At 42.6% G+C, this 15,316-nt stretch overlaps 1 protein-coding gene across 1 annotated transcript in view; it reads right to left on the bottom strand.

Moving 5' to 3' along the window:
- The window catches only part of LOC310799937 (uncharacterized protein), a 407,560-nt gene that overhangs the window by 220,912 nt on the left and 171,332 nt on the right, over positions 1 to 15,316 (bottom strand). Inside the window, exons 7-8 of the mRNA XM_083662546.1 lie at positions 14,768 to 14,941; positions 11,973 to 12,146 (exon numbers count right to left, since the gene is read on the bottom strand). Coding sequence (XP_083518672.1) covers positions 11,973 to 12,146; positions 14,768 to 14,941 — 348 coding nt within the window. The remainder of the gene's footprint in view (positions 1 to 11,972; positions 12,147 to 14,767; positions 14,942 to 15,316) is intronic.

The following is a 15,316-nucleotide window of genomic DNA, read 5'->3' as shown; positions in this document are numbered from 1 at the left end:
GTCACTCTTGATGTGGAGAGTCTTTATACTAATATCCCACATCAAGGTGGTCTTGAAGCTGTTGAACATTTTCTCAATCAGAGGACAGTATGTATCCCCAGTACGACCTGTTTAAAACAGCTCACTGAAATAGTGCTCACTAATAATTTCTTTTTGTTTGAAAAAGATTTTTATTTACAAAAACGTGGCACTGCCATGGGGAGTAAAATGGCTCCCAACTACGCTAATTTGTATGTTGGCCTTCTTGAAACTAATCTCATTTTGAATCCTCTCTACAATCCTTTTTTACCACATATCCAATTATGGAAACGGTACATAGATGATATCTTCTTGATCTGGACTGGGTCTGCTACAGAACTGAGTGCTTTTCACACATTTCTTAATAACAGCAGTGCATCTCTGAAATTTACTTTGGCCTCAGATCAGACTTGTATTAATTTTCTGGATATTTTGATTTGCAAATCCAATGACAGATTGATTACAGATCTGTATAGAAAACCAACAGATCGTAACTCCTTACTTCATGCCGAGAGCTTTCATCCTACACCTCTCAAAAAGGGCATTCCTATTGGCCAGTTTAAGCGGTTACGTAGGAACTGCACTACAGATGAATCCTTTTCTGCTCATTCCAAAGACCTTGAAGCACGGTTCAGACAGCGTGGTTATCCAGAATACTGGATACAACCAGCTTCCACTAAGTATCATGGCTGTACACAACATGATTGTCTCACCACTAGGGAGAGACAGAGTGGAGAGCAACCCATTAATTGTATTATTCAATACTCTCCTCTTGGCCGGCAGTTTGAGAAGATAATAAAAAAACATTGGCATATTCTCAGTTCTGACCCTGCCCTCAGCAAAACATTCTCATCTCCACCTCGTCTCGTTTTTAAAAGACCTCCCAACCTCAAGACCCTTCTGGTCAGGTCTCATTTACCACAACCTGCCCCTTCTCACTTCCTGTCTAAGATTCCAGATGGAAATTACAAATGTGGTAGATGCGCCCAGTGTAACTTTACTTATAAATGTAACACATTCAATCACCCAGTCACTGGTAAATGTTACAAAATCAAAGGTATTATCAGTTGCACTACAGTCAATATCATCTATATGATTAAGTGTGTTTGTGGGTTGGCCTATATTGGCAAATCTTCCAGAGCCCTGAAGACCAGGATTTCTGAACATAGGAGTGACATCAGGACTAAGGACTTTAAAAATCCTGTAGCCCTTCACTTTTTTCATGCTCAACATTGTATATCATCATTGAAATATATTGGCATAGAGCATGTCAAACTGCCACCTAGAGGAGGAGACCTCAACGCTCTACTCCTAAGGAGAGAAGCATACTGGATCTCAACTTTAGACACAGTTGCTAGGGGCCTGAATGAATCATTTGACCTCAGACCGTTCCTGTAGCTACTCTTATTTTAATCTTTATTTCCACTTTTGTATTTCTACTCTTGATGTGTATTTTTGAACTGCTTACTTCCTGTCTGTTAGCAGAGTTGTATGCCCTATGTGCTCTTTTTGTAACCTATATTCATATTTAATGTGCTTTTACTGATTATATGATTGGAGAATAGTCTGTTCTCTTCGTAACTATTGCCTTTGTTTATTATTTGTGTAGTGCATTGTCCATTGTAGGCTATTGGGGTTTTTGTTTCTCCTACACAGGATTTAACAGGAGTTTCTTTGCCGTTTTTTAGCTCCACCCCATCTGATCTCCTACACTGGGCATATATTGCATTTTCTTAATTGTTCGTCTTGGGTTTGTAGACTTAATTGATTTATTTACTTGTGTGAAGCAAGATGCACTCTATTTTCTTACTGGTTGATTGTGCTCACATGACACCTTTTTTTCCCCTCTGCCAATTGGTGGATGGGTGTGACCCATACTGTATAAATTTGAGTGCTGTCATTTCCTGCTTCATTTCTGAAGAAGGTCCTTGTTGACCGAAACGTCAAAAATAAATCGACTGGGAGCAAGTCAAGCAGTGTGCGGACTCTATTTCTTTTTATATGTTTCATTGCTTTTGTCCTGCACCTGCAATTTGAGTGGATGTGCGCGCTCTACTTTTTATATGTACTTTAAGCCTCGTGTTTTTTCGCGCTGCACTCCGAAAAGCAGACTGCCCAGATTTGTAAGTCTTCCCAAGACGCCTGTGCAAGATGGCTAGCACCTTTGAATTCAATGAGGCAGACTACACACGTATCATGCTGACTGACTCTTTGTTCAGTGGCCACACCAGCTCCTCCAACATGGCTGACACAGAGACACTGAAAAGAACCATCTCCAAACTCCGAGCCAAAGAGGTACGCCTGTACCTACATGCTGTGTCTTTGAGTGATTATCTCCGCAAGAAAAAGATTCCTCGTGGGTTACGCCTACAAAAAGAACCCATGATTGGTAAGGACAGTGAGACATTCTGTGACAAATGGTGTGAAATCATGAACAAATGCTCTTTTGATCTGATTGCTCTCTCGATACAAGAACTATCTGAACAATTGAACAAAACCAGAGCAGAGATTGAGCATATCAGAAATAACTCTGTCACAGAGACACTTTCCCAAGAGAGACTAGACGCTCTTTTCACAGAGTGTGAACAATACAAACAAGATTTGGAGAAAGAAATTAAAGCCATGAAAGTGAAGAAGTTTGTGCGAGATGAACAGGATTATGCCAACAGCAGAGTCTACACCTGGAGAAACAAGGAGCGTGACACGCACCCTCCTGAGAGAAGGCCTGAGAGAAGGCCTCCTGTACATCGACGGGATAGACGGCCACAGAGACACTGGGCGACTGACTACACCTCAGCCTCCTCCTTTGAGTTTGACTCCGACTCCAGCGGCCACTCCAGCAGGCACCAGCCTTTTTTAGGCCTTCATCACCAGGTGGGGGACGCTCACCTTCCACCTCGAGGAGGCCGCCCAAGAGGAGGTGCAGGAGGGGCCAGGGGAGAATTCGTAAGGGACCCTTACCTGACACGCAACAGCAGACTGAATCAAATGTGTTAAACCTCTCAAGTAGGTCTGTCTCTGACTCTTGCTTATCAGCCCTCAGTAAGGGCCTTTCTTTTGTTCCTACCACATTTTGTAATGATTTTGGTACCATAGTTGACTTTCATAAATTCTTTCGCATTGTTAGACTGAGAGAGTTTTTTGATCACAATACTGATGCTCAGTTGGTCCATTCAGTCAATGCCTCTACAGTGGATTCCCCTGAGGCGATTAGCATTGCTTCCAATGCAGGGAATAAGACCCCTTTTAAGAAAAAATCCTTTTTCATTCCTCCTAAACATAGGAACTCCTCTGTTGATACATATTGCAGATTAGTAGAGAGTGAAGTCTCCCATCTTCTTGGCAAGAAACGCCACTACATGGTTACCAATAATCTTTCTAAATCTCAGCGTTCGGCTCTTTTAGAGCTTAACCAAGACACTTCTGTGGTAGTCCAGTCAGCTGACAAAGGTGGTGCCATTGTTCTTCAGGATAGAGTTAGCTACATTGGTGAAATTAACAGGCAACTTGCTAATCTTGACTTCTATCATAAATTGAGTGGTAATCCGATCTCTACCTTTAAAGAGAACATTGATTCTACACTGAAGAGCTATCTTGATTCGGGTGACATAAATAAAAATGAATTTGAATATTTGAAAGTGGATTGTCCAGTTATACCTGTCATCTACACATTACCCAAAATTCATAAGAGTTACACTACGGTCCCTCCTGGTCGACCCATTGTTTCGGGTATTGGTTCCCTTACAGAGAAAATTTCTGCTTTTGTTGATCATTTCCTCAAACCACATGTTTTATCACTACCTTCCTATGTTAGGGATTCCACTGATATCATTCAGGTCCTACAAGCTTTGGAATTGGTAGAAAGGGATTCTCTCCTGGTCACTCTTGATGTGGAGAGTCTTTATACTAATATCCCACATCAAGGTGGTCTTGAAGCTGTTGAACATTTTCTCAATCAGAGGACAGTATGTATCCCCAGTACGACCTGTTTAAAACAGCTCACTGAAATAGTGCTCACTAATAATTTCTTTTTGTTTGAAAAAGATTTTTATTTACAAAAACGTGGCACTGCCATGGGGAGTAAAATGGCTCCCAACTACGCTAATTTGTATGTTGGCCTTCTTGAAACTAATCTCATTTTGAATCCTCTCTACAATCCTTTTTTACCACATATCCAATTATGGAAACGGTACATAGATGATATCTTCTTGATCTGGACTGGGTCTGCTACAGAACTGAGTGCTTTTCACACATTTCTTAATAACAGCAGTGCATCTCTGAAATTTACTTTGGCCTCAGATCAGACTTGTATTAATTTTCTGGATATTTTGATTTGCAAATCCAATGACAGATTGATTACAGATCTGTATAGAAAACCAACAGATCGTAACTCCTTACTTCATGCCGAGAGCTTTCATCCTACACCTCTCAAAAAGGGCATTCCTATTGGCCAGTTTAAGCGGTTACGTAGGAACTGCACTACAGATGAATCCTTTTCTGCTCATTCCAAAGACCTTGAAGCACGGTTCAGACAGCGTGGTTATCCAGAATACTGGATACAACCAGCTTCCACTAAGTATCATGGCTGTACACAACATGATTGTCTCACCACTAGGGAGAGACAGAGTGGAGAGCAACCCATTAATTGTATTATTCAATACTCTCCTCTTGGCCGGCAGTTTGAGAAGATAATAAAAAAACATTGGCATATTCTCAGTTCTGACCCTGCCCTCAGCAAAACATTCTCATCTCCACCTCGTCTCGTTTTTAAAAGACCTCCCAACCTCAAGACCCTTCTGGTCAGGTCTCATTTACCACAACCTGCCCCTTCTCACTTCCTGTCTAAGATTCCAGATGGAAATTACAAATGTGGTAGATGCGCCCAGTGTAACTTTACTTATAAATGTAACACATTCAATCACCCAGTCACTGGTAAATGTTACAAAATCAAAGGTATTATCAGTTGCACTACAGTCAATATCATCTATATGATTAAGTGTGTTTGTGGGTTGGCCTATATTGGCAAATCTTCCAGAGCCCTGAAGACCAGGATTTCTGAACATAGGAGTGACATCAGGACTAAGGACTTTAAAAATCCTGTAGCCCTTCACTTTTTTCATGCTCAACATTGTATATCATCATTGAAATATATTGGCATAGAACATGTCAAACTGCCACCTAGAGGAGGAGACCTCAACGCTCTACTCCTAAGGAGAGAAGCATACTGGATCTCAACTTTAGACACAGTTGCTAGGGGCCTGAATGAATCATTTGACCTCAGACCGTTCCTGTAGCTACTCTTATTTTAATCTTTATTTCCACTTTTGTATTTCTACTCTTGATGTGTATTTTTGAACTGCTTACTTCCTGTCTGTTAGCAGAGTTGTATGCCCTATGTGCTCTTTTTGTAACCTATATTCATATTTAATGTGCTTTTACTGATTATATGATTGGAGAATAGTCTGTTCTCTTCGTAACTATTGCCTTTGTTTATTATTTGTGTAGTGCATTGTCCATTGTAGGCTATTGGGGTTTTTGTTTCTCCTACACAGGATTTAACAGGAGTTTCTTTGCCGTTTTTTAGCTCCACCCCATCTGATCTCCTACACTGGGCATATATTGCATTTTCTTAATTGTTCGTCTTGGGTTTGTAGACTTAATTGATTTATTTACTTGTGTGAAGCAAGATGCACTCTATTTTCTTACTGGTTGATTGTGCTCACATGACACCTTTTTTTCCCCTCTGCCAATTGGTGGATGGGTGTGACCCATACTGTATAAATTTGAGTGCTGTCATTTCAATAATGAGAGACTAGAAGAAAGGTATAACAAACTTTAATGAATGGACGAACAACATTTAGATTTGGCATATGACTCCATGATGTGATGTCGCTCCTCCTGAGCAAGAGGAGGACGTCACTGATGTATAGGATAGAGAACCCCCCATAGGGAGTTCAACAGGAGTCATGACATGGTGGTGTTCAGGGGAGGAGGAGGGTCGAAACAACTGCAGCGGCGTAGAATCAGCAACTGCGGGTGACACACAAGGTGAGTTACACACAGACAAATACCAGGGGCCATTCATAAGATACTCCATTCAAGTGATTGGCCAGCAGGCCAGAGCGAGGGAAAGCGTGGGACACAGTGATTGGACAGGATTGAAGGGGGCGTGTCTATTTATGACTGAGTGACATAACCTGAACAAGGCATTGGCTGCAGGGGAAATAAAGATGAATGGAAGGAATCAATGAATGAATGAATAAGATAGTTTAATCAGGTATTGACTAAGGTAGCCTTCATTATTGAAAATTGTCTAAGACATCATTTCAATAATGAGAGACTAGAAGAAAGGTATAACAAACTTTAATGAATGGACGAACAACATTTAGATTTGGCATATGACTCCATGATGTGATGTCGCTCCTCCTGAGCAAGAGGAGGACGTCACTGATGTATAGGATAGAGAACCCCCCAAAAGGAACATAAAGTTAAAATGGGACAAATGAAATGCATGGAGGGGATCATGGAGCTTGCCAAAGATAAAATTAATATAAATGAAATTAAGACTGAATAAGACTTATCCCGGGCTTGAGCTCGTCAACCGGTAGCTTATACATTCGCCTGTATAAGACTTATCCCGGGCTTGACCCCGACAACCGGTAGCTTATACATTAACCTGAATAAGACTTATCCCGGGCTTGACCTCGTCAACCGGTAGCTTATACATTAACCTGAATAAGACTTATCCCGGGCTTGACCTCGTCAACCGGTAGCTTATACATTAACCTGAATAAGACTTATTAACCTGAATAAGACTTATCCCGGGCTTGACCCCGTCAACCGGTAGCTTATACATTACCTGAATAAGACTTATCCCGGGCTTGACCCCGTCAACCGGTAGCTTATAGATTAACCTGAATAAGACTTATTAACCTGAATAAGACTTATCCCGGGCTTGACCCCGTCAACCGGTAGCTTATACATTACCTGAATAAGACTTATCCCGGGCTTGACCCCGTCAACCGGTAGCTTATACATTAACCTGAATAAGACTTATCCCGGGCTTGACCCCGTCAACCGGTAGCTTATACATTAACCTGAATAAGACTTATCCCGGGCTTGACCCCGTCAACCGGTAGCTTATACATTAACCTGAATAAGACTTATCCCGGGCTTGACCCTGTCAACCGGTAGCTTATACATTAACCTGAATAAGACTTATTAACCTGAATAAGACTTATCCCGGGCTTGACCCCGTCAACCGGTAGCTTATACATTAACCTGAATAAGACTTATCCCGGGCTTGACCCCGTCAACCGGTAGCTTATACATTAACCTGAATAAGACTTATCCCGGGCTTGACCCCGTCAACCGGTAGCTTATACATTAACCTGAATAAGACTTATCCCGGGCTTGACCCCGTCAACCGGTAGCTTATACATTAACCTGAATAAGACTTATCCCGGGCTTGACCCTGTCAACCGGTAGCTTATACATTAACCTGAATAACCTGAATAAGACTTATCCCGGGCTTGACCCCGTCAACCGGTAGCTTAAACATTAACCTGAATAAGACTTATCCCGGGCTTGACCTCGTCAACCGGTAGCTTAAACATTAACCTGAATAAGACTTATCCCGGGCTTGACCTCGTCAACCGGTAGCTTAAACATTAACCTGAATAAGACTTATCCCGGGCTTGACCCCGTCAACCGGTAGCTTATACATGAACCTGAATAAGACTTATCCCGGGCTTGACCCCGTCAACCGGTAGCTTAAACATTAACCTGAATAAGACTTATCCCGGGCTTGACCCCATCAACCGGTAGCTTATACGTGAACCTGAATAAGACTTATCCCGGGCTTGACCCCGTCAACCGGTAGCTTATACATTCGGCTTAATGTGACTTATCCAGGGCTTGCTCTCAGCAACCGGTAGCACTATGTGACTTATCCCGGGCTTGCTTCGGCAACCTGTAGCACTATACATTCGTTTTAATGTAACTTATTCCGGGTTTGACCTCAGCCAACCGAATGCACAAATAACACAGCAGGGTGAATGGGTAAATATTTAGAACATAGGGAATGACATTGCAAAGGGATTGAGAATGAAACACCACCAAGATATGCATGAATGGCTTACCAAATTATGGAAGGAGGGACCTTTGAGCTGATAGAATGGCATCTTGCTCTGGTCGAACATAGACAGCATAGGCTGAAGACGACCAGCGCCCCAGTTGTTGGAGAGAGGCTGAAGATACTCCTTGCATAGCAGCTGTTGATGCTGCACCAATTCTAAATGAATGGCTAGAATAATTTTTTGCAGGGAGGTTACACCTCTGCAGAGTCATCTTAAAATGATGAATGAACCATGATCTAGACATATGCTGATGAGGGGTGATCAAAAAGAGAGGTGAAGAAGGGCCAGTAAATGGTCTAAGCTTTAAATATAGGATCATAGCAATATAGGGGCAAAAAGGGGATTGGATACAAGCTTATGCTAAGTTGAGATGGCCTGGGACATGCTTAGCAACTATGATAAAGTTGTGAGAGACAGAGAGCCATGTTAGGCCTGACAAAAGGCATGATGTCTGGGGAGGTAGAACGCCTTTGTTAATGATGCCGACTACAGCAGCATTATCACAGTTGACTGCTATGCGTTTACGCCCCCAGAAACGCCCCCACATGTGACAGGCTGCCACTATCAGATGCATCTCATAAAGAGCGGATGATTGATCCAATCTGCTAAACTGCTGAGGCCATTCGCCTGCGAACCAGTGGCCTTGGAAAAACCCCCCAAAACCTACAGATGGAGCTGCATCTGTGGAGAAATTTAAGTCATCAGCCGATGACACTATTTCATCATAGAAGAAGGTGATGCCGTTCCAGTCATCTAGCAAAAGAGACCAGAAGTTAATATCAGAACGGCATCCTTCATTGAGGGTTACTGTGTCGTGGAGATGTTGTGGAATGATGCGCATGGCAAATGAAAGTGGCCGAGAAGAGACAGGATATCACGTTTGGTCAATGAGACTGCTGACAAATATGACGACGCTATCTCGCGAATGCGAGTCAGTTCTGGAGGGGAAGAGACGCTGGACACATAAGCGTGGTGTCCAGATTGATGCCCTATTTCGGTGGAGGGCGGGTCCTGCGCGGAATCCGCGTGCACATGGAGCGTGGATGAGCCTCCCTACAGGCGCTGCAAACGTGAAGAAAAACACAATTGGGGTATGTGCACACACCTAAATTGAAATTGTTACAAACAGCCATATTATTGAAGGTATGCACCTTGCGACCAAGACGGTCTGTTTGGTCAGGCCTGAAAACGGACTGGTCATGCTGCATGGGGGGAGGGGGCGGGGGTGGATTGGCAGGGGTGAAGATGCCGGGGGCTTGGAATGCAGCTTTTGGACATAGGGGAGCGATGTGCCCTACATCGCCACACGAAAAACAGGATATCGCCTGATGGCCGCCCACAATCATTAACAACAACTCAGTGTCGAGAATAGACCAGTTTAAACGGGAATTGGAATGGGAAATGTACAGGGCTGCTTTACTGGACAGAGCTTTGTGGTATTGATAAAATATGTTTTTCCCATATTTTAAATTGATATCCCCCACAAGGGCCATGTAGCTGTCCAGCTCGGTGCGTAGATGGGGGTGAACAGCACAGATGACGTCACGGTAGACGCCAAACGCTACCAGAAACTCACCGATAGACAGGTCTCTGTTGAGACGGGGGTCAGAGGATTTGAGAATGGCCGAAAAATCGTGACCGCCCGCAACCTTTTTATTGCATTCTGGGGAAGGCAAGAGAATGCTAACCAGGTTTATATTTTTGCCCTGGATAATTTGAGATCTTAGCCTGGGGGATATATTGGCAGAGAGAGAGATGTAGGGCCTACCAAACTCGGGAGCTGGGACGGCTGATGCCAATGTGTTCATCGGGACTGATTGCATGATTTGAAGTGGGGGGGGGGCGACTGGATGAGAGGGCAAAAAAGCAGGTTGAAGAGGGGGAAAAGAGAGGGGGAATTGCGGCTGGACTGGAACGGGGATCGGAGGAGCTGCAGGGAGAGGAGGGTTTTCCAGCGCTTTTAACCGGGCATCAAAAGAGCCGAGTGACCCTATTAGTGACTGCATAGTACTTAACAGAGCATCTTGAGTCGGGGCTGGAGCGTATGAAGGACCCTGGGCTGGAACGTAGAAAGGACCCTGGGCTGGAACGTATGAAGAACCCTGGGCTGGAGCGTATGGAGGACCCGCTGAACTGGAAGTTAAGTCGTCAAAGAAATCTGGCACGGCAGCCGAATCAGTTTTCCTCCGTTTCGGTTGTGCTTGTGCAGACTTGGCCGGGGAAGATTTTCTCTTGCTTTTACCGCCACGGCCTCGTCCTCGGCCCCGGACGGGTGGAGTAGGCTCGACGACATCCTCGTCGGAAATCTCAGGATCGAGATCAGGATCTACATAGCCAACCAGGGACAATTTGGCTAATTCCAAAAGTTGAGAACTTTGCAGTCCTGGGACAGGGGAGATGCCCCTTTCCCTGAGCAGAGCGCGGAGCCGTGCATCTGCTACCGGCTCGGGAGAGCGAACTGCTAAACGAAGACTTTTGCGAATGGAGACCGGACTGGATTCATTTCCTCCAGTATTGGCCGGAGGCGGAGAGGGTCCCAGACCCTGGCCGTCCTCGGGTCCGCTCATGACGGATTACCGGTGAGACCGGGGATTGACAAGCGTTGTCTGCAAGTCGGACAAAGTCAATAGAATACGAAAAACACAGCAACTGATAAACGGACAAGCAGCGGAATATCGAAACAACTGCAGCGGCGTAGAATCAGCAACTGCGGGTGACACACAAGGTGAGTTACACACAGACAAATACCAGGGGCCATTCATAAGATACTCCATTCAAGTGATTGGCCAGCAGGCCAGAGCGAGGGAAAGCGTGGGACACAGTGATTGGACAGGATTGAAGGGGGCGTGTCTATTTATGACTGAGTGACATAACCTGAACAAGGCATTGGCTGCAGGGGAAATAAAGATGAATGGAAGGAATCAATGAATGAATGAATAAGATAGTTTAATCAGGTATTGACTAAGGTAGCCTTCATTATTGAAAATTGTCTAAGACATCATTTCCTGCTTCATTTCTGAAGAAGGTCCTTGTTGACCGAAACGTCAAAAATAAATCGACTGGGAGCAAGTCAAGCAGTGTGCGGACTCTATTTCTTTTTATATTATCTCTCTTCTAAGCCTTCCTGTTTTGTAAACCGCGGCTCTGTGCTCTGTGCTGGCTTTTAGCGGAGGAATACGGTAGTTGTACGGTTGGGAGAAAAAGCAGTGCCGAATGAAACTGCTGTTTTGCGGAAAAGTAAAGCGCTGAAAATGGTCAAAATAGAGCGTGCATGTACACGGATATCGATTTGTTTAGGTGGGCGTTGTTTTAGGTGTTTTAGGTGGCTAAATTACGTTTTAGTTGTTGACCCCCCGTACTTACAGAGAAAAGGCTGGTTTGGGTGCTGCTCTGAGTGCCGGGTCTCGTTCCACAATGCGCCCAGCCTGCAGACCACTGTACCTACTTCAGTTAGTGTATCGAACTAGCTGATAGGACCCCACTTCAAACAAACCGAACTATCCCTTTAATAATGCTTTAATAATGCTAACATAGACGACAAACATAGCCCATGCCCACTTAATAAAGAAATGAAATGCACACTGACTCTAGCTGAAACTAGACACAGCGTGTTTGGGCTTTGGCAGAGGGGCGGAGCGCACTGTTGCAAGGGAAAGGTGTACGCTGGATTTACAACACAAGACAAAATGATCAGATGCTGAGTGGGAATGCATGACGCATGTAAATAAAACTGCAGCCCTAATCTTCACCGATATTAATGTGCATGTAAAGCCACATTTAAATGGTGGTCTGTTGAACAGTATCAGTAATACTGACCTGAGAGTTTCCAGTCTACAGTGTGGACTCTCTAGTCCAACAGAGACCAGCTTCAATCCAGAGTCCTGTAAGACAGTGTTACTCAGGTCCAGCTCTCTCAGACTGGAGGACTGGGAGCTGAGAACTGAGGCCAGAGCTTCAAAGCTTCTCTCTGACAGCTTACAGTCACTCAGCCTTAATGGATATGAAAAGATAAGGAAATATTATTATTTGATCATTTCAGTCACGTAACTTATGTAAACAGATTATTAATGAATGCAAATATAGAGAGGTGCAGCAATCTAAATAATATATCAAAGCATGAGGTTTGAGACAGGAATAGAGAGAGGTGCAGCAATCTAAATAAGATATCAAAGCATGAGGTTTGAGACAGGAATAGAGAGAGGTGCAGCAATCTAAATAAGATATCAACACATGAGGTTTGAGACAGGAATAGAGAGAGGTGCAGCAATCTAAATAAGATATCAAAGCATGAGGTTTGAGACAGGAATAGAGAGAGGTGCAGCAATCTAAATAAGATATCAAAGCATGAGATTTGAGACAGGAATAGAGAGAGGTGCAGCAATCTAAATAAGATATCAACGCATGAGGTTTGAGACAGGAATAGAGAGAGGTGCATCAATCTAAATAAGATATCAAAGCATGAGGTTTGAGACAGGAATAGAGAGAGGTGCATCAATCTAAATAAGATATCAAAGCATGAGGTCTGAGACAGGAATAGAGAGAGGTGCAGCAATCTAAATAAGATATCAAAGCATGAGGTTTGAGACAGGAATAGAGAGAGGTGCAGCAATCTAAATAAGATATCAAAGCATGAGGTTTGAGACAGGAATAGAGAGAGGTGCAGCAATCTAAATAAGATATCAAAGCATGAGGTCTGAGACAGGAATAGAGAGAGGTGCAGCAATCTAAATAAGATATCAACGCATTAAGTTTGAGACAGGAATAGAGAGAGGTGCAGCAATCTAAATAAGATATCAAAGCATGATGTTTGAGACAGGAATAGAGAGAGGTGCAACAATCTATATAAGATATCAAAGCATGAGGTCTGAGACAGGAATAGAGAGAGGTGCAGCAATCTAAAAAAGATATCAAAGCATGAGGTCTGAGACACGAATAGAGAGAGGTGCATCAATCTAAATAAGATATCAAAGCATGAGGTTTGAGACAGGAATATAGAGAGGTGCATCAATCTAAATAAGATATCAAAGCATGAGGTTTGAGACAGGAATAGAGAGAGGTGCAGCAATCTAAATAAGATATCAAAGCATGAGGTTTGAGACAGGAATAGAGAGAGGTGCAGCAATCTAAATAAGATATCAAAGCATGAGGTTTGAGACAGGAATAGAGAGAGGTGCATCAATCTAAATAAGATATCAAAGCATGAGGTTTGAGACAGGAATAGAGAGAGGTGCAGCAATCTAAATAAGATATCAAAGCATGAGGTCTGAGACAGTAATAGAGAGAGGTGCAGCAATCTAAATAAGATATCAAAGCATGAGGTTTGAGACAGGAATAGAGAGAGGTGCAGCAATCTAAATAAGATATCAAAGCATGAGGTTTGAGACAGGAATAGAGAGAGGTGCAGCAATCTAAATAAGATATCAAAGCATGAGGTTTGAGACACGAATAGAGAGAGGTGCAGCAATCTAAATAAGATATCAAAGCATGAGGTTTGAGACAGGAATAGAGAGAGTTGCATCAATCTAAATAAGATATCAACGCATGAGGTTTGAGACAGGAATAGAGAGAGGTGCAGCAATCTAAATAAGATATCAAAGCATGAGGTTTGAGACAGGAATAGAGAGAGGTGCAGCAATCTAAATAAGATATCAAAGCATGAGGTTTGAGACAGGAATAGAGAGAGGTGCAGCAATCTAAATAAGATATCAAAGCATGAGGTTTGAGACAGGAATAGAGAGAGGTGCATCAATCTAAATAAGATATCAAAGCATGAGGTTTGAGACAGGAATAGAGAGAGGTGCAGCAATCTAAATAAGATATCAAAGCATGAGGTTTGAGACAGGAATAGAGAGAGGTGCAGCAATCTAAATAAGATATCAAAGCATGAGGTTTGAGACAGGAATAGAGAGAGGTGCAGCAATCTAAATAAGATATCAAAGCATGAGGTTTGAGACAGGAATAGAGAGAGATGCAGCAATCTAGATTCAAGATTCAAGATTTTTATTGTCACTCCGTGGTACAAGTATCACGTGTGAAATTCTTGTGCTGTGGACTCCCTTTAAATAAGATATCAAAGCATGAGGTTTGAGGTTAATTGCTGTTTATAGATGAATCAGCATGATTGTAAACAAACAGATTAGCTATATTTCCAGGTGTAACTGCCATTAATTTTAAACAGCAGTTCATGGTGAAACCACGGCCTCTTTGAACTCTAACTACTCCTTCATACTTTAAGCTCAACACTCACACTTAACGAGTCACCACTTTTAGGACTCTATCACCTTAATTCAGCTTTAATTTATCTTTTGTACTGTTAGGTTTATACTTTTTCAACCTTTATAATGGGACCCTATGGAGCTAGTCTTGCGTGTACTTTTTACGAAATTCACACATTAAAACTGTGACATTTCACACAACATACAGAACTACATATGTATAGAACATTCACACTACATACATATATTATAAATCAGACTCTTTAGCTACTACTGCTCTCTCTAAAACTTGCAGGCAACCTTTACAGAGTCAGGAATTCTGACCTGAGAGGCACTGTATTGAAAGCAGAGAAATGTGTCAAATCAACTGAGAAAAACTGTCAATTAAAATCTTACCTGAGAGTCTCCAGTCGACAGTGTGGACTCTCCAGTCCAGCAGACAGAAGCTTCACACCTGAATCTTGCAGCTGGTTCTTACTCAGGTCCAGCTCTCTCAGATGGGAGGGGTTGGACTTCAGAGCTGATGCCAGGACTTCACAGTGAGTCTCTGAGAGTCCACAGTCAGAAAGTCTGTGATCACAGATTTAATGTAAGATTAGTTCTATGAAAGCAGAGCTGAGACTAAGCCCACATCAAAACGGACACAGCATACTACTACTTCTAATACAAATAATAACAATAATAGTAACAATAATTAGAGAAAAAGTGACAATAAATTGTATTGTAGAATTTTTCAAAAAGTGCTGAATGTGTAATATCACAAAGCAAAGCATAGCAGAATGCAATTACAAGCAATTCTGTCAAAACTACATATATATATATATATATATATATATATATATATATATATATATATATATATATATATATATATATATATATATACTGTATATATATATATGTATGTATTAGGGGTGTCACGGTACTGTGTACGTCACGGTATGG

This window comes from Poromitra crassiceps, assembly GCF_964638095.1.
Source record: "Poromitra crassiceps genome assembly, chromosome: 29".
Taxonomy (NCBI): Eukaryota; Metazoa; Chordata; class Actinopteri; order Beryciformes; family Melamphaidae; genus Poromitra; species Poromitra crassiceps.
This window is presented reverse-complemented; position numbering and strand designations above follow the sequence as displayed.